The sequence below is a fragment of the Corvus cornix genome, chromosome 1A, assembly GCF_000738735.6.
Source record: "Corvus cornix cornix isolate S_Up_H32 chromosome 1A, ASM73873v5, whole genome shotgun sequence".
In the NCBI taxonomy this organism is placed as follows: domain Eukaryota; kingdom Metazoa; phylum Chordata; class Aves; order Passeriformes; family Corvidae; genus Corvus; species Corvus cornix.
Window position 1 is genome coordinate 33,300,748 of NC_047057.1, and position 26,053 is coordinate 33,326,800.

Consider the following 26,053-nt stretch of genomic DNA (forward strand, 5'->3'; position numbering starts at 1 on the left):
GTAGGATTGTCACCCTGCCATTTCCTTCTGAGACCCCAAAAAGTGAGATAGAATCCTGAAAGATGAACTAAGGTCTTACCTGCTCGTGATTTATTTCTCCCCTCGGTTTTAAAGGGTGGTTAGGGCTCTGCATTAGAGCAGGTTTTGAAAGCATAGTCATAGAGAAATGCAAATGGTAGTTAGCAGCCACTTGTCTAATAATGGAATGCATTTGTAATGATAATAACTCATTATCCATGTACATACAGCTTAGCAATTTTCAAGTAAACATAAAGAAATCTGAAAAGAGAAGACTAACATAATACATTCTATAAGAAAAAAGGACTGTACAAAGTAAATTTTCTTTTCTAATCCTTGGCTGCGAACTGCAGGCTGTTCAGTGCCACAGCACAACTGTACATATGTAGACACTTTGCTATAATCCATTACAAAAATCTTGCAAATGTGCTTGCTGTTTAAGGTTCTACCCTATCACTAGGATATGTTAACTAGTTAAAGTGAAGCCACTCATTTAGATTGTTTATAAAGAAGCTTCTTGTTGGTGGCTTTTGTGGAACACATTAAGTATATAGATTTCAGAGGCATGATTTTTTTCTTTATTGTATGAAAGTTTCAAGTGGAAGAGAGCTTCTTAAATTAATATGATCTGGTTTATTGCCTTTAAAAAGTTTGTCTGGTCCAGTCAGTCTCTTGTCACTGTGGCAAAGTAGGATACATTACAGGTATGTCAATTACCAGAGTATGAAGAGAATATAACAAGAGACTAAGATTTAATAAATCTAACAAACATACAAATATGTTGCTGTCTGTCTGCTGTAATTTTTACAAACTAGGGAGAAAGGGGAAACATTCTGGGGCTGTAATTTTGGTAAATCCACTAGTTTTAGAAGTCTGCCAGTTGTGGCATCCACTTGAGACTGCTAAAACCTCAAGGGATAAAAGAAGCAGCAAAATCAGTGAATACTTTAAATGTGAATGGGTGACTTCTTTACTGTGACAAGAAATATTTGCAGTGCTCCTCTATATCTTCCTAATTGCTGCGCATTTTGCTAAATGTTTTTAAGATCTTCATAGATCCCCATGAAAGTTTTTTTAGGAATGGCTTCTGACTTACCTTTTGTCTTAAGGACCGAACCTTCATGGTGCTTATCCTCCTCGAATTCTGTTGAGACCAGGGTATGATTACTCTTAGGTTCTTGCAAGACTGGCCGTATGAGAGAACTTACTTGGTTCGTTAAACCGGTGCTCTAGAAGCTGCTGAATTGTCTCTCATTTTGCTTTCTGTCAATGGCCAATTTCAGTACAGGACCACTCTTTACAAATTGGTAGAAGCACATTCAGGTCTTTGAAAGAAATTGTCTGGTTGCCATGAACTGTAGATTTAATTTTAGAACAATATATCTAGCCAAAGAGGTGACCGACTCTCAAAAGCATTTTTCCTTTTCCAGCAATGGCTTCTGGTTCAAAAATCTCAGTCATCTGCTTTCTGTTTTATGTATATTGATGTTATTTTTTATTTAGTCAACATTTTATGGGGGCCATTATTATAAGGGGAAGTCTGGGTAATTAAAACTATCATGGCTTCATGATCATTAGTGGTAAAATACATCTGTTGACACTAATTTGTCTATTTTTTTCTCTTTTTTTCACCACTTCAGCTGCTTTAGAGATGCTGATGCTTTTCTTCTGCGACATCAGTGTAGTATACTACTGTAGTCTGTGAATGTTAATAAGGGCTGGCTGCAAAAGTGTTAGGTACTTAAAGTGGGCAGGGCCATCTGAAACCACAGACTTCTGCCTGCCTTTTCTGCTCTTTGGCCCTTTCTCTGCAATATAAGAATTCTCAACTATTTCATCTTCCAAAATATTTAGTTACAGCACAGGAGCAACTGTAATATGCTGTGCTGTAATTAGAAGTTATTATTTCAATATTAATATAGAATAATGCAGCATGCAGCTTTGAGAAATGATCCTTTTCATATTAAGTTGGCTAGCGATAGTCACCTTGGACTTCTGAGTTTGGAAAGAGTACTCTCTTTCACACTGACCAGTAACCTGTGGTCACTACCTTTTTCTCTGTAGTGGCTGCTATATGAAAAGAAAGTGTTTTCAACCATTCAGAAATGGGAATGCCTGATTATACAGGCATGTCTACTGTGCTGTCTTCTAACTAAATATTCTGGATCATTTATGCTTCTATTGGGGAAACATTTCTGTACTAACCCTTTTCTTTAAAACTCTGTGAATTAAACTAGTACAGTTTTGCAAAGCTTGTATTGGTTAAATGATGGGCTTGTTGACATTTCTGTGGTTCTGCTGGCAGGATTATTCCTTAAAAGCAGATCAGAACAGAAAGTATTTTTTTCCTCTGTTACTGCACCTATTAGAGCTTTGGAGACTTGATTTTTATGTTTCATATTCTGTAATCAACATTATATTCCTGACAGAGGATTAGCCTGATTAGATTCTTGGGACACGTCTGTGATCTGTCCAAAGAACAAGATGAGCTGGCTGTCAAACTGACTCCCCAACCATGCTCATTCTGGACCTTCATGTCTGCCTGTAAAGGTCACTTCATCAGAAGTACCTATGCCCTCTGGAGTCTTCAAGAACTCACATTGTCTAGTTTCTGTTCGTATAGTCCAGTTTCTGTGCGTGGGGCTGAGCATGCTATACCTGGACAGACCCTATGAATGCTTTGAGCTGCAGGATAATACCTGAGAGGACAACATCTGGAAGTGTGGGATGATGCTGTGGGTGGATAATGGAACTCGAAATACTTGGTTTGAGGCCTCCTTTTTTACTGCACATCATAAGCATGAGGTGGGTGTTTTCACCGTGCTCAGCAGTTAACAGGGCTACCTGGTTGTACCATACACCAGACAGGAGGGGTAGCAACTTGCCAGTGCTGATGAGAGAAAGGGCAGTGGGAATGAATTTTGGCCATGACCATCCCTTTCACACAAAGCTGGTAAACGTTAAAAAACCATCCAGAGTCAGGGAAAAGCAGAAACATGCTATAACACAGGTTGTCTGATAGCTCACCATATGCTATGAGCTGTGATTTCACGTGACAAATATGAATTGACCTGTTTCTGGGAACTATTTGGGATTTAATTAGAATTGATTAGTAGATTTTATCCTTCTTAACCAGAATGTGCTTTTATAGGCCTTGAATATTAATGCTTGAGCTGGTCGCTAAGTAGGATGGAAGTTCCCCATTGGCTTCAGAGGAAGGGGGATGGAAAAAATTATGCAGCAGGAAGAAACCCCATTTTATGCACTTAAAACTTAAGAGTTTTAAGTTCAAGGCTTGTTTGTGTTTGTATTCCACTGTGCAGAACCTAGTGACGGTAGTTTGCTAGGTATTCTTCTCTAGGCTTTTGAAAGCACATACATTTTCTCTCCTTTTGTTCCTCAACAGAGAGTGTCTTGTGTGGATGTAATGGATTTAAGTCTTGTTCATGTCCTGGTACTTCATAGATAGCTGTACCTTAAATCTCTAACACTAACATGATATGTATTGGGATTCTCAACAGAAGGAATATACAGACAATATGATCACTACTGTAACACCCCTTTATTTAAGCTGCAATTGCAATTCATAAAATCATTGCAAAATAATTTTAAAAATGGTTGTAAGATAAATACCATAGATACAGTCCCTAGAAACCACCTCTCACTTTTATTGAGAGCAGCTGCAGTATTGCAGAAGCACAGGGAATGCAGTTCATATTCTCCCTCCCTGGCTCATTCTAGGGAAGCACAATACATTTTGACTAACATACATCCTGGCAAGTGTGTATGCAAATTGTTTTCTTAAATACAAACCAAAATGAATTTAAAAGGTCTTTGCACTCAGAAATGGTGATTCATAGATGCTATTTTCCCATTTCCTTTGTTCATGAAACATCACCCATACTTTAGGTTGTGCCTTTAAGATTTCAAATAGAATAGGGCATCTGGGAACTCAAGGGAGCACTTGCTTTGCCAAAGCTTCACGAGCACAAATAGCAATGAATTGGGAAATGTATATCTTTTATCTGGTTCATCTTCTAGTTCAAAGATTTTGTTTGGGCTAGTCTTTCATGTTACTTCTTTATCATTACTTCTGGAAAAGAAAGCATGAAGTTATACAGTGCTCCCAGAACCCATATCTCTATTGAAACAGGCTTTAGAGCAAAGAAACAGTGAGAACCTGGTATTTTTCAGTCCCACTTGTGTAACGGATGAGAGACTATAATATGACCTTAGCCTGAAAATACTCCTGTGTGCATTTTTGGAGACAGAAACCAGGTATTAAGGAACACAGAGACAAACAGCTTAATAGTCCAGGTGCATAACTTGCGCTTTTAAGTCATTCTCTCGCCCACGCCCGTATAAACCATTTTATTCTCCTGAAAGCTAAGTCAAATGCACAGCCCAATATAACCATTTTAACTGCATCAAATCTGCCTTTGTGTAGCTCTTCTCTTGCTAGCTTTAAGGATTACCTAAAGTTAATGCAATTCTCTGGGGGAACTGTCAAGGTTTAGAAACCTTCAAAACAATTGCCAATCAAACACATTCAATTTCTGCTCAGTCAGCTGATTTGAGATAGATTTTGTAGTGAAACTATTTTGAAGAAAAGATGCAGACAGCAAGATAGCATTTCTGAGCAGAAATGCACATCATACAGAATAATGTTAAGGATTATGCTTACAGGTTAATCCTTGTTCTGTGTATTGCACTAGCCATTTGGAGTGTGGGCCACACTTACTTATTTAAAAAATACATTGCTCCTCCTTACAAGATTTTTATAAACCCTAGTAAATAATCTCTCCAGATGGTTTTGGGAGGCACATCACTAGAATTAGTTAATTTTTATTTTCTGAGGAGAAAGTGAGGCACGGCAGCTGTCTCTCACCCAAGATCTCCTAGACAATCTGAAAAAGCAAAAGCAAATGATTCCAGATCCCACTTACTTGAAGCCTCTTTGCTTTCCCAGCTAATATTCTGTCTTGCTCTTTAATATTTCAGATTAGCATACAGTGTGTAGGGAAGGAGTTCACAATGAGATAGTCTTCCATGGAATTTTTCCAGGGTTCCACCTAGACATGGCATTTTTATTTTTATTTTTACAGAAGGACTCTCCCTTCCCTAGGCCTCACAAAAGTTTCTCTGATGGAGAGATGGGACAACTTGGGAGGTCTGTGTGAAGAGCTATATTTTGCTGGATACACTCCTGCTGTTAGCAAATTGCTCCAATGGGAGGACTAGCCAACTAATTCAGTCAGCCTACTAAAATGGATTCCCTATTTTGTCGAGATAGACCTTCTCAGTTAACTCATCTGTAGGATTGTAAAAAATGAGAGACAGAGCACATACTACATGGGGGGAGTAAACAAAAGCTAATGGGTAAGGTTTTGTTTGGTACCCATAAAGTTTGGTAATTACCTGTTTGCTGCTTGCTCGGTTTTCATGCTTTCCCTATCTCTCCTCACCAATTCTGATCTTGATTCTGTAAACATAAACCAGTCAAAAATTTCCACAGGGAGCAAAGAAAGAACTCCTTGCAGATTACTGCCAGTATTGTCAAAGAGAAAAAAAAGTACATGCAAACCCCTCAAATTATTCTCAGGAATCATCGATGTTTGCATTTAACCTGAGCTCTGTGAAATATGAATCCGGTGCTCTTTACTGCTACCTGTACAAGTCAGAAACTGCCCAAGCAATAGGAAAACTTGGTCCTAAGTTACAGGCTTTGACTGGATGTTTCCTTCAGTCAGCCTTGGCAGACTATGAAAGTGTACTGGCTTTTGGAACAGCTAGTTCACCACAGGAAAACCATACTACAGAATTGTATTATTTCTGCTGCTGTCTTCGAAGACAGGTCTCTGGTTCTCTCTCTTAAGTTCATGAATATTCTCAGTTGGCTGATTTTGCTCTCCCTAGTTTTCTGGCCGCAGTACTGTTACGTCAGTGAATTTCTCACAGTGTTGGATAGCTTTTGAAAGCTGGACACATTTTTGAAAGAGCAATGTGTAATTATAGCTGTGTGACTTTTTTTTCTCCTTTATGGTAGCTTGTCAAAGCAACTGATAGGTCAATCAAATCTGAACTCTGAGCTATAAAGGCAAGAAAGCAGGGCATAGATGGGTAATTCATTGGAATGTCTGTAAGATGGGAGATCCAGCTAAGGCAAATGACAAGATAGGAACTGTTTATTGTGTGTCTTTTTAAGGGCTGTATGCAGTAGTGAACAATGCACAGAAGACAAATACGATGCTTATGCTTCCAGTGTAACTGAACATCACTCAACCATGAATGGATTTTGCAGTATGACTTAACATGGTAAACAGCTAGGTAAAGGAACTGATTGCTGCAAGTTTCAGACTATGAACTTAGCAAACACAAAGAAAGCAGCTAGATTGTTACAATCATATATATTCAGTTTAAAACAGTGAACAAAGAATGAGAGCTGTAGAAATACAAACCCTCAACTTGTGAAGCTGAACTTATTCTGTTGGAAGTTATCAGTGGTTGACCTAAACAGTTAGGCACAGGGAGCATTACATGTCAGTAAAATGACACCAAGATTCCTTCTGTTTGGGTTTGGGATCCTTCATCAGTCGATGACCTTCTGGGAGATGGGACTGTACTCCACATCAATATGCATGCTCCTTAGTAACTTCCTGCTAATTTAAAGCCATGGTATGGCAGTTCTTGTCAGTGTTTCCGGCAACATCCTTGAACAATGACAGCCTAGATGCTAGCTATCCAGGGCTGGAATGGGATAGGAGAAACTAGTCAATGTTTGATCTCAACAGCAAAATAAGAAAGAAGGAAAAAAACCACTGTAGTTTACAGACTCTGTGGGAAACCCATATCCTTGTGTCTTTAAGTCATGGAGACACTTTCATTATGTTGTTTTTTGTTGTCATGCTATATTAACTGATCACTGTTTTAACTGTATAAACTCTGCTAGGTTGCAAATAAGCTGTAAAAGCATACCATGATATATATGTATATGACAAACAGATATTACATAGTATCGCTTCAGTTAGTCTTGATTATTTTTTGAGTCACTCTCTGAAGCCAATAAGTCTTTTAAATCTATCAGAAGAGACATCGACACCTGTTCTTACACAATTTTTGTGTGTGTAAGCAGTGTCCTCTTCCAGTCTGGTTTCTTATGTTAAAGACTCACTCTGTTGTGTAGGAAAAAGCCATCATCTCCTTGTTTACCATGCACTGATGCTTATTACAAGACAAAAACATTCTGCTATTCTAGAGGTGAGTTACTACATTATATTTTATTGAGGAGTAAGATTGATGCAGATTGAGCATTGCATAATGGAATATTATTTTAAAATATACAACAATGGGAGCTTTGGATCAAAAGATTGATACTAACTTGCATCATACCAGCTAAGCCTCTAGCTCCTATTTGGATAAAAGAGTAGGATTTATATAAAGGCATGTCATTCGCTTATAACTCAGAAGAAAAATCCCCATTACAGACCTGTGTAATTTCAGACGTTGCATGGAAAACCCCAAACCAAATAAAATTAAATGTCTGCCTGTTTGTATCTCAGGTTCCTTGGGTAGACAAAAGAATACAACCAGACTACTGGGATACCTACAGCTTGCAGACATGGGCAGCTAAGCGAGCACACCTTTGTAAATGCAAGCTGAATGACCTAGATCCTTTTAGCCATGCAGTCACCATTATGCTGAGCAAGACCTGAAGAATTTAGGCTAGTGGTTTCATGTTCAAAATGGTTCACAGATGCAGAAGGTTAGATCCAGTGAGGACTTAGGTGCCTAAAAGTTAATTCTTGCAACACCAGTCTTCTGACATCTGCTCCTCAGTGCTCTGTGCTAGATGCATGCACTCCCTCTGCAGTAGGGGAAGAGCCAGCTTTCAAAACAGCTGACAAGTTGAGCTGCACTAGAAGCTTGGATTTGGCCAGCTGAGAAATTTTAAGGGCATAGGTAATACTGTACACCTACTCCCAGTGGATCTCATAAAGCCTGTAGGAGCTGTTTCCATTCACTCTGCATCTGCAGCCTGGCACTTCTTGAAGGAGGTTATCAGGGTCCTTTCTGTCAGGACTCAGCATAGCTCATTTCTCTTCTGAAACGAGGCTCCAGTTCTGGTAGCCTTGCCATCTTGCCTTTGATATAGTGGTTTGAGCACACACCTCCAACACAGACGACCTGGGTCAATCCCCAGTTCTGCTGGAGAGGTTTCACATTCAAGAGAATTGCTTCCCAGCAGGGCTATTCAACTGCTAGAAGAAAGGCTACTGGAATGAAGGAGAAGATGGGCTTTCTCTATTCTTTCTGTAAGGGTTCTGCCACTGCAAAATGTAAGTAAGAGTCTAAGGCCAATCATGACTTTGTTTTAGTGGATGAGAAAGTTCTACTTGCTGTTTTCAGTATAGGTGCAGTGGTTTAGGTGAGGACTACTTAACATTCACTTAGAACTATGAATGGTCTTGACGGACTGGATGACAACTCAGGATTTCTCTCTTTGTGCTTGTTTTAAAAGATTTACTTCATTTCTAGCCCTGTTGAAGGACAACCCTGCACATCTGAAAAAGCAGAAGTTTCTGGCTTTCCCATGGCACAGAAAGAGGGGTCTTATTTTTTTCAGTTAGATGCAGCTAAGCAGAGCTTTCCAGAGCCACACATCTGTATGGACAATTAGTTTTTACTTGTATTGAGTCCATATTCTTTTCAAATATAGGCTAATGTGGAACACTGGAATGAGTGAAGCTCCCCAGCACACCAAGTTCATGTCTCTGTGGCGGGCTGCAGGATACCTATGGTACTGAAAAGTGGCTAGATCTGAAAGCAAATCTAATGTCAACCTGATGCATATGTGCAAACTTGGTGTGTGAATACCCACATGTACCAAATATTAATCAGCAAAATTAGACAAAGTTCAAGGATAGATAATTGAACAATAAGATAGTCATCCGACTTTCCATCTGCTGTGATATTCATGCATGGCAGTGAATTGTCCTTTCAGTTCATACATCTGTCTCTAATTGTCTTAGTATAAATCCAAATGGTCTGGAAAGAAATAAGAGTGCAAGGAGCCTATGGTTATCACCACACACTCACTTTATGTCCCATCAGAATGCACACCTAGTTTCTCTTGCAATCAATATTTAAATAACCATGTCCTCTGAGACCAGGCATAAATACCTTCACAAGGGACTTCTACAAGACCATTCTGTTTGGTATTTCATGCAAATATGTAGAAACACTTATCTCAGAATTCAGATTTCTCAGACTTTTACTCTCTTTTGGTTTCACAGTGCTTGTCAGATACTAAATAATGATAGACATTATAATCAGAAGGACAGCACTGTTCTTCCACTGGGCACAAATCTGATGCGGATCCATTGGTGTCAGAAGTTTTATCCTAGATTTGGTTTTGTGTACATGGGAACAGAATCTGTACCATACATCTTATTTTTCTTTTGATATAATCCAGTGTATCCGGAAATAAGGAAGCCATATCAAGCCCCAAATCAAATTTTTAAAGATAGCAGCTTTCTTTTACAGTCTGGGTGGCCTTCACCATGTCTGGGAAAACGTGAACCCAGTGGCCCTGGTAACGCATCACCTGCTTTTTTCCAGACTGCTGTAATCAATTTGTCTTTATCCACCACATTACCAAAAGACACTATTAAAATTCATATCTGTGTGTTCTCCCCAGAGGGTAAACCATCAGAGATCTCCAGGGTTTTGGAGGTTTTTGTGGAGATGCATAAGGCTTTAATTATGTTTAAAATAAGATCAAATTTCTTCCCTACAGTAATTTCAGATACTTCTACGAGATTCCTGTAGGGCTATTTTGCACTCTGAAAACTTGATCAATTATCAACCTCACAAATTACATCTTTTGTTTACATTTTTCTAGAACACCACAGACTGTTGCTTTAAAACAGCGTTCCCATGCTTAAATAATGATGTTTCAAAGCATCTAATGAAGCCTTTTTTGCTTAAAGACTTATGATGACGTCTCCTGTAGACCCTGGAATGGTTTGGGCCTGAAGGATCTTAGTTGCATTTAGGATTATTTTTAAGATACTCGGTGTTCTCTAAGATTTGAATCCTGAGGTTTTGCCTCAGGCAAAGCTGTTAAAATAAATGGAGTTCTACCCAAGTAATGGAATAATCAAGTTAAAACTTTAAATTTTGACCCCAAGATATTAACATCTTCTAAACTGTCAGGAGAGACACAGTATATTTTTATCTAAGGAATTTGTTCCACTGTTTTGCTGAAACCCTTGGCATTATTATTGAAGGAAAGAGTCTCAGTTCTTCTTGCAGATGCCTCTTTCTGCAAAGCAGAGAAGACAAACATCCAAAAGAACATGTCTTTGGGCTACCATCCCCCTGCTTGAATTTGAGGCATCTTCTTTCAAAAGAATATCTCAGGAACATGAGCAGCGTTCCAGAAATACCTAAAAATGCAAAACTGATTGGAAAGGGAGAATGCATATTAATGATAATTCCACAGTGAGACCTGTCATGAAGAATCTGCTGGACTTCCAGAGCAGAGCTGCCAGTAACTCTGCACCTGTGTCTGTCTACCCATTTACTATGCTGTACTTTTCCATCATGTCCCAGAGTACTGTTCTGTGGAAATCCATGAGAACACTTGATTGTTGTTTTCAAAAGGCAATTCTTAGTTTTCAAACACTGTAAAATTTCTTAGAGGAAATTAGCACATAAACATGGTTTATCTTCTCTTAATATTCCATTTTAATAACTCCCTATATCTCCTTTTTATTATTTTTGCATCATATTTCTTGTATCTAATAAGTGTTTCTTCAGTGTGTATTGTTCTATTGTTTTCAGTGTGAAGAAAATGTACTTTCTATAACTGGAGTTCCTACCCATAAACACTGATCACTTGAATCCCATTTTGCTTCATTCATACTGTTTCCCACACTCTCTGTTTACTACTGGGTTCTATATCTATCCACCTGCCCTCTAAAGTATTAAATGACAGCTGAATTGGGAGCAACCACATACACTGTTCTATGAGCATCTAATGAAGCCTGGACACACTCCCTGTGGGTATTGGTTATCCTCTGGTCTGCATCCTCCCTTTTGCTGGGAACAGTCCTGCATTTGACTTTCCCTATCAGATAAAAAGAGGAGTTTTGCAGCAAGTTTGGAAGGTGTTCTGAATGATCAGTCAGTCATCTGTACTGATTAGATAAAGGGCTACTCTCAAATTTAACATATTACACCTGAATTCTGCCCAACTTTCCTTCTGTTGGAGCAGTCATTTAGAGCCCCCTTAGCTACTTGTAGGAGCCTAATTATTTTTGAGACTTCGTTCTTTCAAGTATGGTTGAAATTAGTGGATTTTTTCCTTAGAAGGACAGGCCTAACATGATTGCTGGTGGAGTGCCATCCATTTTGCAGGGCATACTAGGGATTTCTTTTAAAAGCGTACAATTCTGAGAAGCTTGTTCTTCCCACAGAACAAAATCAAATTTCAAATCATGACACCAGAATCAAATTGTCTTTCCCAAATATTCCTGTACTCTGCTGTCTTCCCCACACTCTGTGTAGTAAGTCCCTGCAAAATATGTAGAGCCTTGCAGCTTGCTCTAAATGTTAATGTAATGTGATACAGATAGCACTTACCTTCAAAACTAGGATGGTTTCAGTTGATTTCTCAATCAGTGGCAGAATCTTGCAAAAACAGTCTGGTGGTCAGTTTTGGATCAAAACTGAGACTAATTTCAACTCTTTATTTCTAGTCTCACTAGTTTCCCTCTTGATTCTACTTTTCAAATCTATGCAGCTTTTTACAGCAAAACAAAATTCAAAGTGTCAATATATGCAGCCTGCTGATGAGACTCTGAAAAGAACTGGAGTATTCTGTATTCTGTCCATCAAAGTACTTAATCTCCTTCTTAATTTTAGGCATGTGAGTAACTCCACTGAAAAGAACAGAATTACCTACTCAGCTGGGTCCTGGCCAAAGTACTGAGCCTATGAAGAATTGAATTCTCAGTGAAAATAAGCTGTCTTGGTTGGAGTGAGAGAGACTTTTGGAAATAGGAGAGTATTATATTTCATGCAGCTCTGTTACTCCATTATTTAGTTATACCAATTAATGCATGAATGTTCCATCAATTTTTTGTTGGGTTTTTTTTTTCACTTCAGACAAAGTACATGCATTTACAAAAGTGTTCAATCTGTTGAACAGTATAATGTCAGATAATTATATTCTGTTTTAAAGGACATACACTCTTGCAATAAACCAACATTCAAACATCTGGCATCTAGATTTTTGGGATTTCTTTACAATTTACACTCCAAGAATCCTGCTCAATTCAATGGAAGCATCTGTACTGATGTTACTGCACAAATATTACCTTATACATTGTCAGAAATCAGAAAACAGTTACTACTTGTCCAGTTCTAATATGGATGTAGCACCTATTCTAATCTTTAGTAAAGATAAGATATCCTGTTATAAAATAATTCTATATGAAATTGTGACTTCTATGCTTCTATTTAAAACATTCATTACTAGACTGACAGAAGTTTAAACATTTGGCTTTGAGGATGAAGAAAAACTTTCTGTTTCTTAAACTCAGAGTTCATATTTTTGTAGTGATATTTGTCTTTACAGACTACACATTTAGACACTAAAGACTGTGTATGTTGCATATACTTTACCAGTTCTTGTTTGGAGTGGCTTGCTTTTGGCTATTCTGTACTGAAAGTGGACCAAAATCAAGTAGATATACCCTTGCAAGTAAATATATCCATGGAAGGTGAAAACACCTTCCCACATTTAAAACACTCATCTTTTTCCGTATATATGGAATATTGTCCTTCAATGGGTAGGATAAACAATGCTCTGCCTCAATCTATGTTAAATTTCTGGTATCCATTTTAACCTATCAGGTAATGTAGAACTTTATTCTACAGGTGAGCTGAGAATCTCTAAGGCATTAGTTGTTACACATATTCAGTCACACAGAAATATACCCTTGAACTGCCCCTGGACTTCTGTGTATTAAACTGCTGTAGGGAAAGGTATTTTGGATAATATTAAGAGGATTCTATTGTGTTAATATGTGGGTTTTTCCTTCCATCAGTATGTAATGTAGTTAGGTAGTTAGACCCATGGTACTAAGTACTACTTCAAAAGTGCAAGGAAAAAATGCTTGAAAAATATTGTCAATAAATCCCAAGTAGTGCCATCAGTGGGATAAATTACACAATTTTCTGCATTGTGCTTGATATGCCCTTCTCAGCACCCCTGACCACAGATGTAGTCCCTTCCCTCTTCTGTTCCCTACTCCTTTTTCTCTCTCCCTCAATATTCTCTCACTCCCATGTGTGTGTGGTTGGCCCAGCTCCCTCCATAACCCTAACAATCAAATGGACAAGAGGCTATATATGCTGTGGTTCCATTCTATGTGTATGTTTACTGCCTGACCAGTGGGAGCACACTCAAAGGGGTGATGACAGACAACATAGGAAGAGGACTGCTGAGCTCCCACTGCTGCTTTTCTACCAGTGAGGACATCTCCATCTTCTGCTGTTAAGCTCAGATAGTATTTTAATTTTTTTTCTTCTGTTGGAATGATTTGGTGTCTTAAGTGACCCTAAGATTGTGAACTAAGTTAAAAACCTGAGGACAGAAGTCTCCATGGTAGAGAAAGTTGCTGTTATGGAAATTGTTTAAATGTATGCCCCTTTCTAGCACCTGATGACTTGCGTTCAGTTTTTGCCAGTTACCTTTTATACAGCTCTGGCTTGCAGTGTGGTATTGAGGAATGCAGGTAACTGTGTTTATATTTCATCAGGAGAAGTATACAGATGGACAGACTTCATGAATTGCTAGCATTTCACTCTTTCACTAGGTCATGCAGATTGATTGATCAGTCAAAGACTAAACTTTGAAGGACTTATCAAGTAACCACTCAAGGTGCTACTGTACTTTGTAGTTCCCTGGATTTGGTCTGAAGGGATGGTCCTGGTTCATTTTGGAGCATTCAGATTTGCTACTTCAGCTTTTTAGAAATCAGTCAGGACTGCCAGGTGATCCATACTATGAAACACTACAGAAAAGTCTGAGAGGGCTGATATTAAAGGTTAATTTTCTTTGCCAGTGTTCTGAGTAACATTATCCAGAGCATCACAATATCAAGTGTTCATGATCCAGATATATATCTTAGATATGTATATAAATGTGTCCTACCCCAACACACACAGTTAATATACATGACAACTAAAAAATTGTGATAGTGAATGATTTGGGTAAACAGCTTGCAAAGAAACGTTGACTAGTAGGTGGCGCTTTTCTTCATCAAAGCTTTTGCGTGGGAGAAACTATATTTGTTTTTCCTCACTGGCCAAATAAAGTGCTCAGGATCTGCTGGAAATAACTCACACGCTTAGAGAGGGACTTCATTCCATGCAGATCCTGGACAAGATGATTTTCTGTGAAAGATTTCTTCAAAGCCAGCCCTGGAGCTAATCCAGGAGGGCAGTCTGTTCAGGAAAACAAACCTGAAGAAGAGAGAATTATGAAGGATGTAACAGTTGCACCATCTCTTGCCCTTTCTGCCCATACACTGGAGTCAGTACTGAATCAAAGGGGAAAAAAAATCCTAAGAAACGCAAATAACTGCTTTTGCTTTGGGAAGTTCTGGAGATTTTAATGCCATTTGCTGTTGAAAGCAGAGGAAGGAATGATGCTCTAAGGACAAACTACAAAGTTTGGCCTAATAAATGTGAATGGATATACAGGGCTTGATTGTTCTTTCACACCAATGAAACTCCATGGACTGAAATTAGGCACACTAATGACACAACATACTTCTGTAAATGATTTGTAACTCTGAAGTGAATGAACTGTAATATAACCTACGGCACAATGTGCATGTGCAGCCTGGCCCCTCAGGCATGTGTTAATAGTAACACAGCTTATCATCATGTGCTTTTAAATTTTTAAATCTAAATAAAATATAACACTGTGTGTAATATGTACTTTAAATGGCAGATGTGTAATAAACATCTCTATTTATGACAGACTTAAGCAGCAAAACGTAATGAGGTGTGGTTCTTGTACAAATTTTGCTTCAGGTTCACTTTGTACTTTTAACCACCTTCATTAATTACACAGCTAAGATCATGCCCTGGAGAGTTTTAATTTTCTTGTGATTATATAATTGTCTCTTACTGATATCATTATTCAAAAAAATAAATAAAATACTAGGAATGTTTTCAGACAGAGATTTTAAGTATAAAGATTTGTTAAACATCTTTTTTCCAATTCTGAGCCGCAACTGAAAACATCTAAAAATGTTTCTTTGCCTTAGGTAACCATGCAACTTTTCCTCAGTGTTTGCACTACCCTCTCTCATATGAATGGTTTTTGAATGACTGCCATTACCTTGGTTTCTGTAGACCAGAAATGCCTTCATCTTCATAATGGCCCTGGTAGATAGGGAATACTCACATCTGTGTTTTCCTGATAGGGCACAGATTTTCATTCTTGCTCGGCTAAGTGGGAGGTAGGTAGCCAAACATTTCCAAGTTGTTGTGTGTATGTGGTTTGCCCTAGGTCAGACAAGAATGAACAGGAATTGTCTCCATTTCCTGAGCTCCCAACTGATGCTATAAGCCCTGGACCTTCCTTTGCACTCCATATATTCACATAGGGAAAATGGACAAAAAGCAACCCAATTATCAAAGAAACCCAACAGATTTGAAGCGTGGTGACCATACACTGTAGGAAACAGGTTCTCATCCTATGGAGTGCCAGCTTTTGTGGCAGGTGGGACGATTTATCAGGCCCAGAGCCTGTTCCCATAGCCTTCTTCCCTGGGTACAGCTCTGGAGCATGTAAGGAACAGGCTGTGTGTCAGATGAATTGTTCTGGCAGCAGCCACAGCTCCCACCCGGCCCCAGCCTTTGCTGATGGCTGCTTGGCTGCTCTCCCATCACACGAGGGTTTCATGTCTGGGATGTGACAGGCAAATGACCCCTGGGCAAAATGGCGGCTGGGAGCAGCTGCCATTGCTGGAAGTGCTCCTCTGGGGTGCAGCCGGCTGTCCTCCTGGTTCCTGGGCCATGCAGGGGAGCTCAGGCAGCGAGGCACAGGCTGAGGGACTCTCTGCTGCTGTGGCTGGGGCAGCTCAGAAGCAGGGAGCGACTTAACTGTGTCGATGTGCAGGGAAGCCAGTGTGGCTGGGGAGCCTGGGCATGGAGCTTCTGCGCTGTCCTGCTCCCGCTGCAGCCAGTGATGCAGCACGCCTGCCTGGAAACCATAGGCATCTTGGGCTTTGTGCAAAGTTTTGGTTAGAAAGACTACATGTAGTGACTAGCATACCCTGCACCTCTAGAAGGGGATGGGTGTCATGCAGGTAGCAAACCCAAATCTTCAGCTGCTTCTCTGTTGACACTCCACTGGCCAGTCCGTGTCTCTCTGTTCCATACTAGTTTCTTTTCCTTCCTCCAGGCTTCATTTTGTTGAAAATTTGTTTTCTTCCAGCTATATTAGAGTGGTTTTAATGCTTCAGTGTGCAACACAAGATCTTAAGGGTCTTAGTTTTAATGCACTTTCACAAAATGTCCATTAATTTAAGTGAGAATGCTGAATTTACCACCTTTTGGAATATGTACTAAGAATTTACTGTAGTGTAAATAATTTACTCCATACTTTGTGAAAGTAAGTATAGTGGAAAATTATATTTAGCCTCTAATTTCTAAACTAAAACAGCAATATTCTTCTCTGGTGTAATATATTTTCCAGTCATGTGATGAAGAGAAGCATTTTTTTCAGCTGAGCTCACTTAGAGTTCAAAAGATAAATATATCACAATGACAAATTGCAAAATGCTATTCATACATTTAGGTAAAAATGGTTCCCTCATTTGTTTGTATTTCACATAAACGGTATTACTGTTATTTCCAAAGAAAATACAGTACAAAATAATTCTGACTAAAAATACAAGTATTGTTAATGGACCAAAGAAGAAATTTGTCTTTAGCTTGTGGGGGAAAAAAAAAATACAGAAACTAAGTATACTGTCTTTGGGTGAAATTCATTCCAGCAGAAAATGATATCCACTCAGCCCTGTAACTGCCTAATCTCCAGCCCAGGGCACTACAAGGATGAGACATGAGTGGAGTAGCTAGTGCAGGGGTTTTTGCATCTGTTCTGTTCTGGGTGGTTGAAAACTTCTCCACATGGGAAAGAGGTCTGAATTTACAGCACTGACAGGCTGTCTTAAGACTTGTCCACAATGAGAAGTTGAAAGAAATTTGAGAGCAAATTTGCCACACTCTTGTGACTCCATGCGTGCATCTGTGAGGATGCCCAGCCTGCTGTGAGCGTGAACTGGTTTATCTGATGGGTTGTGAGGTAGGGCACACTTGCTGGACACAAAATCAGTCCATGTCTGTCTGCTTGCCATTTAAATGCATCCTCTACATGTGGAGTAACCGGCAACAGTCAAAGGCACCTACTGCAAGAGGACAACTGATTTCATTTTGTCCTGGGAGTAGAGAGGCATTTCTGAGTTACATCCTCACAACTTCTAGCCATACATTAGGATACTGTGAGGTTTTTTTTTGTTTTGGTTAAAGCTTATGATTTGTCAAATGAAGCATCAAATTCTGCTTTTCCCTTAGCTCACTTATTTATCCTACATATGTATGTTCTCTGTACAGTCTTCAGTAGGTAATGAGTTTTTAGTATAATGAGTAAGGACTTTCAGCTGCTGCCTTAGTTTTGTCTTCATGCAGCTTACCATTGACTCACACGTATGACTCAGGTCAAAGGATCTACATTTAGAATACAAGTAAAAATGAGTAAATGTGACAACAATAAATCTGATCTGTAAAATTATATAGCAACAAAAGTTGCATGAGTGATATATTGGTAGAATAGATATAGTAGAGTAACATGTTGGGATCAGAAATATTACTTACCACACATAGAAGCTAATGAACTGGAGGTCTATAATTTCAGTGCTCACTATTTTTATCTCTTTTATGATATCAGTTCAGAAATCCCTTATGGAACTGGTATACCCTGATTTCTCTTTCCAAACAATTCTGTGCACCCTGTCTTTCTTCCAACACATATGCATGTTCTCTCTTTCTCACACACACAAAGGATTCTGTAACAACAGAACCATTATAGAGAATGATCTAAAACATGTGGACTGCAGCCAATATTTAGATATGGTATAGTAAATTCTGGAAGGTATAAAAAGGAAATAACTGAACTCATTGCAGAGAAAAATGAGCAAGTCTTAAGTAGTTTTAATCACTGAGTTTCATATAAAACCATATGCAGATACTGAGCCTAATATTGAAGGGAAAAGGGAAAGGGGTAAGGGAGAGGAGAAATCCAGTTCCACTGGGATTTGGTATGGGAGTTCTAGCATTTTTATAAGAATCCTTCAGGAGATTAATGAAATCTGTTAAAGCAAACATATAAACATGTTTACCAAGTTGTATGACAATTGTAATCATGCATCCCCACAGCTCAATCTAAGCTAAAAGGGTAGTCAGTATGGAGCTACTCCTTCCTTCCACAGACAGCTGTCACACCTGCTTTGCAGGCAACTCAGTTACTGTGCCCACTCCCTTTGTCCAAAGGGATCTCTGGGAGAGAGAAACAGCCACCACAGCAGTATCAGGAATGAAGGAAGAGTGAGCCACTTCCTTTCCCCTTTCTCAAAATACTCAGCTGTATCCAAGTTTCTGCCAAATCAGTTTTGCTCCACATCCCAACACCCTGAGCTAAGCTCTAGTGCTCGCTGCTATAGCTGGGAAGCTGTGGATTGCATCTCCTCTGGGTCTGCCCTGTTGCCATTTCCCTGGGCGGGTATGTTGAGCCTCTGTAGATAGTCATAGGCATATGAAGTCGCCCAAAATTCTGCAAATAGCTGTGTTCTGTATTTGCATAAAATGCCATGCATGAACTGAAACCTGCTTGTCATTAATCAGGGGCTTTAGTGAGTTAGAGTTTTTCACTGAGATTTTTGCCGAGCCTAGGCTTCAACATTTTCACACTTGTAAATCGCACTTAAAAAAACCTGACTGCCAGCATCTGTCTGATAAATAGTGGTTCAAAAGTGTAAAAAATGCCAAACAACACTTCCTTGTTTTAGTTAGTGTTGGACATGGATGTAGGAGAAGGATAGAGAGGGGCTTTTTAGCGGTATTAGTCTTACTCAGCAGAGGGTGAAATACCCATTTCACCAGCCTGTTTCATAACTGCTTCCTAAAGCACATGGAAACAAGTGGGACTGATTCTGCCAACTCTGCCCATTCAAAATAGAACTTTACTCCCTCAAAAGTCAGCTTGAATCTTCATGGTGCTGCTCTGCATAAATAAGGCTTTACTTGTTAACAGCAAAAAAAGCAAAATTCTAGTGAACCAGAAACTCCAGCCATAAATTAAAAACTGAACCTGCATAAAGAAATTAAAACCAAAAACCAACTACAAAGTTTCCACATGTGAAAGGACAAATTTTGAATTATTGAATGTATGAATCAATGAAAAGACACTAACAGAAAATTGGCTCTTCCAGCACACATCTTCAAGTCCAGAACTAGTAAGAACTAATGAGCAGAGGCAATTCTATGGGGGTGACAGGGACACCAGTTTGCTTAGATGAAGTACTGAGTATTTCATACAGAAATGCAAAAATTACCTTCTGGACTGAAAGAAACTCCATTATGAGTGGCAGCAGCCTGGGTGCATAGCTGTTGAGGTACGGCGGAAGTGTGTTTTGGCCCATTAGGTGGCTGTGTTGCATTTTGAAGCAGTTTTTAGGCTGGAGAATTGTTACCAAATAATCCCACGTGGACTGATTCCACTGCAGCTGCACCAGAGTTAGCAACAATGGGAACCTTAGTATAGACAGCTTTCAGTTCCAGCAGCCGTTTTCAGCACTGTATCAGTTAACCCTGCTCTGAGGAGGGTTAATTGACACAGTGCTGCAAATGGCTGACTAGATGAAAACTCATATATTATGCCTCCCAACATCTCTAACAATTGTGCAGCTGCATTCATATTGGCAATGGTGGGAATTTGGAGGAGGGAAGAAATTCCCCAGTGCAGACAAGGCCTGTGTGTGAGCCTTAATGTTCTTTTCTGGGTCTTTTTCGTCAGTCACAGTCATGCTTCCCTAAAGCATTCTCAGAGCTATTTCCAGCTTCATAACCAGCAACCACTGTTGGTCCCACCAGTTGGATGAAAAGAGTGGAAGAACGGGGATACACCCTGGCCCATCTCATAGGTGCACTCAAGGTTCCTGTGTCTGCTCTTCTCCTCTCTCTTGTATCCCCAGAGGCAGCACATTCTAAAAGAATCAGGGTAAACAAAAATTAACTTTTTGCACAAATATATACAGTGTTTGCAAGAGGTACTTCTCCTGCACTGACTGGTTCTCTAGAAGGAGAGTATCAGGATTCCCAGGTCCCTGAGTACCCATTGTAGCCTTTAACTACATAAATATCTTTGGCTTCTCTTGTTGGCCACAAAAGTGAAATACCCACTCAAAACATAACCCTCTAGACATGGCAGCCTCCAGTCCTGGTAGGCCAGGGCTGTTCCTCTAAGGAGTTTTCTGGGGCAGTGCAGAGCTGTAAGCTTCTTGAAATACTGCGGAAACAGTCAAAAAAATTCTGAATTTTACCATCTGCTCTCCCATTCCTGGCAAGAGATCTCTTTCAGAGCTAAAACATTGCTGCTTCCCCCGAGCTAAGGCCTTAAACTTACAGTCACTGCCCCTTTTGAGTAGTTTGCCCTCCATGAGAATGAGGGTGGAGAAAACAGGACCCCCTTGAGCAAAACAGAGGGGTGCCCTGACTCTGCCCTCCTATGTACACGGTTGAGTGGGCATTATAAAGTTGGTGACACACATCCTATCACACACTTGGCATCACAGACCTTCAGTTGCAACTTGTAAAAAATCAAAAAGTTCTCTCCTCGTGTAAAGCACTACCAGCTGAGACCATCTGAGCTCACAGACTTCCACTGGTGGGAGTTAGTTTTACTTATGTACGGGTTGTGTTAGGTTGCTATCTATAGGTGACATCTCCCCACGACCATACACAGCACGGTTTCTTCTGCATCCGTGGGCTTTTGAGAAAGGAAATAGATGAAGAAGTGAGCAAGGAAAGCTATTTAATGCTGCTATTTATAATCTTCAAGGCCTATTTAACCTGTAATTTTCTGTCTTTCTAAAAGATACTTTCCTGCAACCTTGGTTCTTTGCTCTGATGCAAGATATTACTGCTGCTATTAGAATGCACAGTTTAAAAAAACTCCTCTGGGAAGAGAGGCAAATTAACCCTCTACAAGCCATCACACTGATTACAGAATAACAAATGACCTCTTTATAAGTGTTCTGGGTTGGCAGTAAAATCTGCACATTATTTTTCATTGTCTTCTTCTTAATCTTCTAGGAAGTTCCTCTAGTTTCATTGGAAATGTCCTGAGTTTAAGACTCATGGACAGTAGAAACGAGGCCAGATTTTATGTCTATAAATTTTCTACCCTATTATGTATGGTTCCAGAAAACAGAAAAATAAAAGGACTGATAATTAATACTTCTGTCGGTAGACCAAAGCTTAAATCTCGGACCAAAGCTGGTGGAAAGTAGGCCATGTCTACTCCAGTAACTTTGCAGTAGTCTCTTCAATTAATTTTACAGTTGTATTCACTGGTGTTTGCACTGAATATTGTGCAAATACAGCTATACTGTCAGAGGATGTATTGCAACAGTGGAAGGAACAGCTATCACATCTCTTTTGGGAAGGAACCTGGAACAAAACCAATAGCTATTTCTGGTTTCTCAGCTTCCATCAGCCACTTGAGGAAGTGAGGCTTTCTGGGTTCTGGATATCATCTTGCTTACCTGTGCTAAGGTAGTTGGTATATAAATGATGTAAGAACAAGGGGATTTTATTAATCTGGACAGCTTTGTGTCCACAGAATTGCCATAAGGAATATTACATTGATTTATTATCTAAGGACTTTTGGTTAAGGAGGGAATCAGGATAGTTACAAATAAATGAAAGGCCCATAGTTGTTTAGATCTTGGATACTGATTCTTATGATGGTGAATCTGTAGTCAGATTGTAGAAAGACCCAAACTCTGTTGTGCTGGGCACAGTGCAAGTGTCAAGGCTTTTCTTAACCAGAACAGCTTTCAAACAGTGAGTTTAAGAATATTGGTCTTATGTGAAAATTGTTAGGTTATGGCTGTATGTAAAAAGTCTTTGAACTATAGTATTTTTACTAGAACTGTCAAGGGAAGACTAGTGGAACAATTAATAGCCCATATAGGAAGATTCTGTAGAGACTGATGTTTTAGAGCAACAGGCTTTTACCAATTGCATGTAAGACTTTCTTCCGGAGAAATGGATACATGAATATGCTTTAAAGAGATTAATGGATGTTATAAAAGTTATGTGCTGCTGAACTTTAAGCTATAGACTTCACAACCTCAGCTTGGAATCCTGATTGCATACAGCAGCTTATTCTTTTGATGTATATAGTAGGTGTAGGGCCCTATGGATTTCTTCATGGTGTGATGGGAACTGAATATTTTACAAAATGCAGTGGGACTACAAGGCTTTTCTGATAGCTGTTAGATTTAACAGGTGGACTGTGTCTATCTTCCATAGCTGGTTGTTTTTGGGGATGGGAGTGAAGCAGGCTTTGGGAGTTTTGTGATTGGATTAAGAACGCTTTGGCAATATTTTCAGCCTTAAGAAATGTTCTAGGATTACTCTTTCTTTAGCCCATCTGTCTGCAGTGTACTTTTTCTGTTCCACAGAAAATAACTCAGCTGTCTCCTCAGCACAGTCCTTGCTGGTCAATGACTGCATGTTTGATTGTAGTAACTTTTTGCCTGCTTCGTTATTTATCAATCATAAGAATTTATAAGGTGTCAAGACAACTGGCTGTGTTTCGATAGCTAGCACAAGGAGTGTTGCAGCAGTCTCTCTGCCCTCTTCAGTATTACATACGATAATGCAACTTTTCCTTCTGAGCGCTCTCCTGCGCTTGTCCACCCCCGAGCAGGGGAGAAAGGATGTCACCAGACAGTTACAGGGGTGGCTCTCAGCCGAAGTGCAAGACCTTGTGGGAGGAGTGGGACTGGAGGAAATGCCCAAGTCGCACATGAAGCCCAGGTGTGAACGTTTTCTTTGGGGACGCACAGACAGCGGGGTCTTCCCTGGCCTTTGTGGCCATCTCCTTGTGCCATAGTGGAGGGGCGCCTAACCACGGTTTGCACGGGAGAGGAACGAACACCGGCGGGCTGTGCGGGACAAGCTGCCTACGGAGTCTGGGGAGAGGTGCAGTCTGCGGCCCCGCCATGCTCATGGGAAGAACAATGTCGGGGCAGGGCTCTCCGCAAGAGGTCATTCCCCGTGCCGTCACCCTCCCGGCAGGACAGCTCCGACCCGCTGTCGGGTTACACCGCCCACATCTTACCCCGGCGGCGGCCGTCTCGCGAGGCGCCGAGCCCGCGCCGCGATGGCAGCGCCTGCCCGGCGGCCGCACCGCCGGCGAGGGAGCCGCGCTCCCGGCGGCCGCACGGCGGATGGAGCCCGGCGGGCGCGTCCCGGGGCAGCCCCGGCCCGGCCCGGCCCGGCCCGGCCGCCTTTGTTCGGCGCGGCCGTGGGGCGTGCACGTGCAGCGGCCGCGCAGCCCGCGCGGTGGCCGCGGGCCCGTGCGGAGCGGCGAGCGCCGGGCCCGGCCTGGCCCTTTAAAGCCGCGGTGGCGGCGCGGCCGGGCCGGTGCGGGACACGTGAGGCGGCGGCGCGCTCTGCCGCCGCTGCCCCGGCTGCCGTGCTGCTCGTGTTTTATCTGGCCGGCCGCCAGACCCCATCGCCGGGTTTTCGCTCTGCCTCCTCCTCTCTCTCTTTTTTTTTTTTTTCCCCCTACAGCCCCCTCTTGGTTTTTCCACTCACGGGTAAAGGTGGTTTTTCTTTTCTTTTCCTTGGTTTTTAGTTTGGGGTTTTTTTTGTTGTTGTTTTTTGGGGTTTTTTTCCCTCCGTTAACCCTCATCCTAGTTTAGTCCGTGGGCAGGACTCACATAATAATATTTCCAGTCCCAGCAGCTCGCATCACAGACACGAACCCAGGACCGCCCTCCCCCCAGTCTTTTTTTTTTTTCCTCCCAATCTCCCAAATCGTTTTATTATTATTTTTAAATGATCGCTCCTTTTGCGCGCTGCTCCCGCTGCTGCCGAAATCCCCGTCTTCCCAGGGTGCATGCTTCTGGCAAGATTGTGCAGTGTTCTCAGTCCATTTTCAGTGTGTCTTATCTTAATTTGTCCTGATCCGATCTAAGCGCGATAGCCACCACTTGCTTTCAATTTGTAGGACTTTTTTCCTCTTCTTGGTGTGCTCCCGACTACCCTCGGACTATTTCCCTCTCTCCTTGCATTTCCAGGGTTGCAATTTACTCTGCCTTTTTTTTTTTTTTTTAACCTCCCCTCTTTTGAATTGCTTCGTGTTACTAACCATTCCTAAATTGTAAGAGAGATTCATTCCCCCTCCTCTTCCACCACCACCAACACCACTACCACCATCACCTCCTCCTCCTCCTCCTCCCCTTCTCTTCTCCTTTTTGGCAGCACCAGGACGTCCGGTGTGGTGGTGGCAGCGAGCAGCAAAAGCAGCAAGAGCTCGTTTTGATTCCCCCCCATCCAAGGTGCTTTGGAGAGACTGGTTTCAGGCTGAGCAGCAGAAGTCACGATGAGTGCACAAGGTGAGGGACCCGGTCAGCCTTCCACTGCTGCCCAGGAGCAACCTGCAACCGCAGAGCCTCAGAAGAGAGGACGAGGCAGACCCAGGAAACAACCACAAGTCAGTATCGTATAGATACGTAGAGCCGCAGATCTATAGTGTTATAGGCATGTACATGTACGTATTGTGCTGCAAGTGAAGCAGTCCTGGCGACGGGGAGGGGGGGCTTTGTTGTGCGCTGCTTCCCGGCGAGGTGGTGCAGAGGCGTAGCGAGGGGCTCCGTCGGGCGCCCCGGCGGGGGACCCCAGAGCCCGGAGCGACGGGGCGCTGCCTGCCCGTGGCTGAGCCGAGGAGCTTCCTCGGGACTTTCACTATTGTGCAGGGAGCGAGCTGGGGCTTTTCAATGTAAATGGGGAATATGGAGCAGCGCGGCTCCGACCAACCAGCGCTCGCTGGGTCATTTCGAGCTGATTTTGAAATTGCGAAAGCGAGGAGCAGGGAACGGGGCTCTCCTGTCTCCCTCCTCTCTCAGCCCTCGCAATATCTCAATCTGTATGCGCGCGTGTGTGTGTGTGTGTGCATGTGTCGGGTCCCACCGGGCGCTGCTGCCGCCTCCGATCTTGACCAGCCCGGCCCCTGAACTGCCCCTAGATGCTGGGGCTGGGGGGGAGGAGGGTGTCTAGAAAGTCGCATAGTTTTTTTCGCCTTTTTGCTCCCCCCCACCCCCCCCCCCCCGGCTTTCCCCCCTTCCCCACCTCCCCCCCTCGCCCCCGTCATCGTATGGAGAGAGGTGCCCCCGTTGCCGACGGAGGTGGGGGAGGTAGCCGGAGGGGGCTTGCCCTGCATTTGCAACACCTTTTGCCTTTGCTCCGACGCTTTCCCAGGCAGGTCGAGGCGACGGGAACGCTGCCGTGTCTGGACACGGGGAGCGTAGCCCTGTGCTCCTTTCCACCCACACCCACAGCCTCCACCTGGGCCCCGAAAGGGACGCGCCGGGCTCCTCTTTTTGACTTGCAAGACCTGAATTCGAGCTAAGGTTGCTAGATCCGTGCGTTATTCCCACCCCCACCCCCTTCTCTTCCTTTCCCTAAGTGCCATTGTCGCATCGCCTGGAGCTGCCGAGCCGCGCTCAGCCCCTGCCGCCGGGCGAGGGGCCTGGGGGGAGCCCCCGCGCTCTGCAGCCCCTCCGCCGGCGCCGCCGAAGGAGGATTTTGCCTGCGGATGCAACCAATTAATCCCGCAGCTCGGCGGGGCAGCGCGGAGCCGCCCGTAGCCTTT

At 41.9% G+C, this 26,053-nt stretch overlaps 1 protein-coding gene across 1 annotated transcript in view; it reads left to right on the plus strand.

The window, feature by feature from the left end:
- The window catches only part of HMGA2 (high mobility group AT-hook 2), a 148,455-nt gene that overhangs the window by 10,445 nt on the left and 111,957 nt on the right, over window positions 1–26,053 (plus strand). The window contains exon 2 of the mRNA XM_010413648.3: window positions 24,664–24,895. Coding sequence (XP_010411950.1) covers window positions 24,785–24,895 — 111 coding nt within the window. The 5' untranslated portion in view covers window positions 24,664–24,784. The remainder of the gene's footprint in view (window positions 1–24,663; window positions 24,896–26,053) is intronic.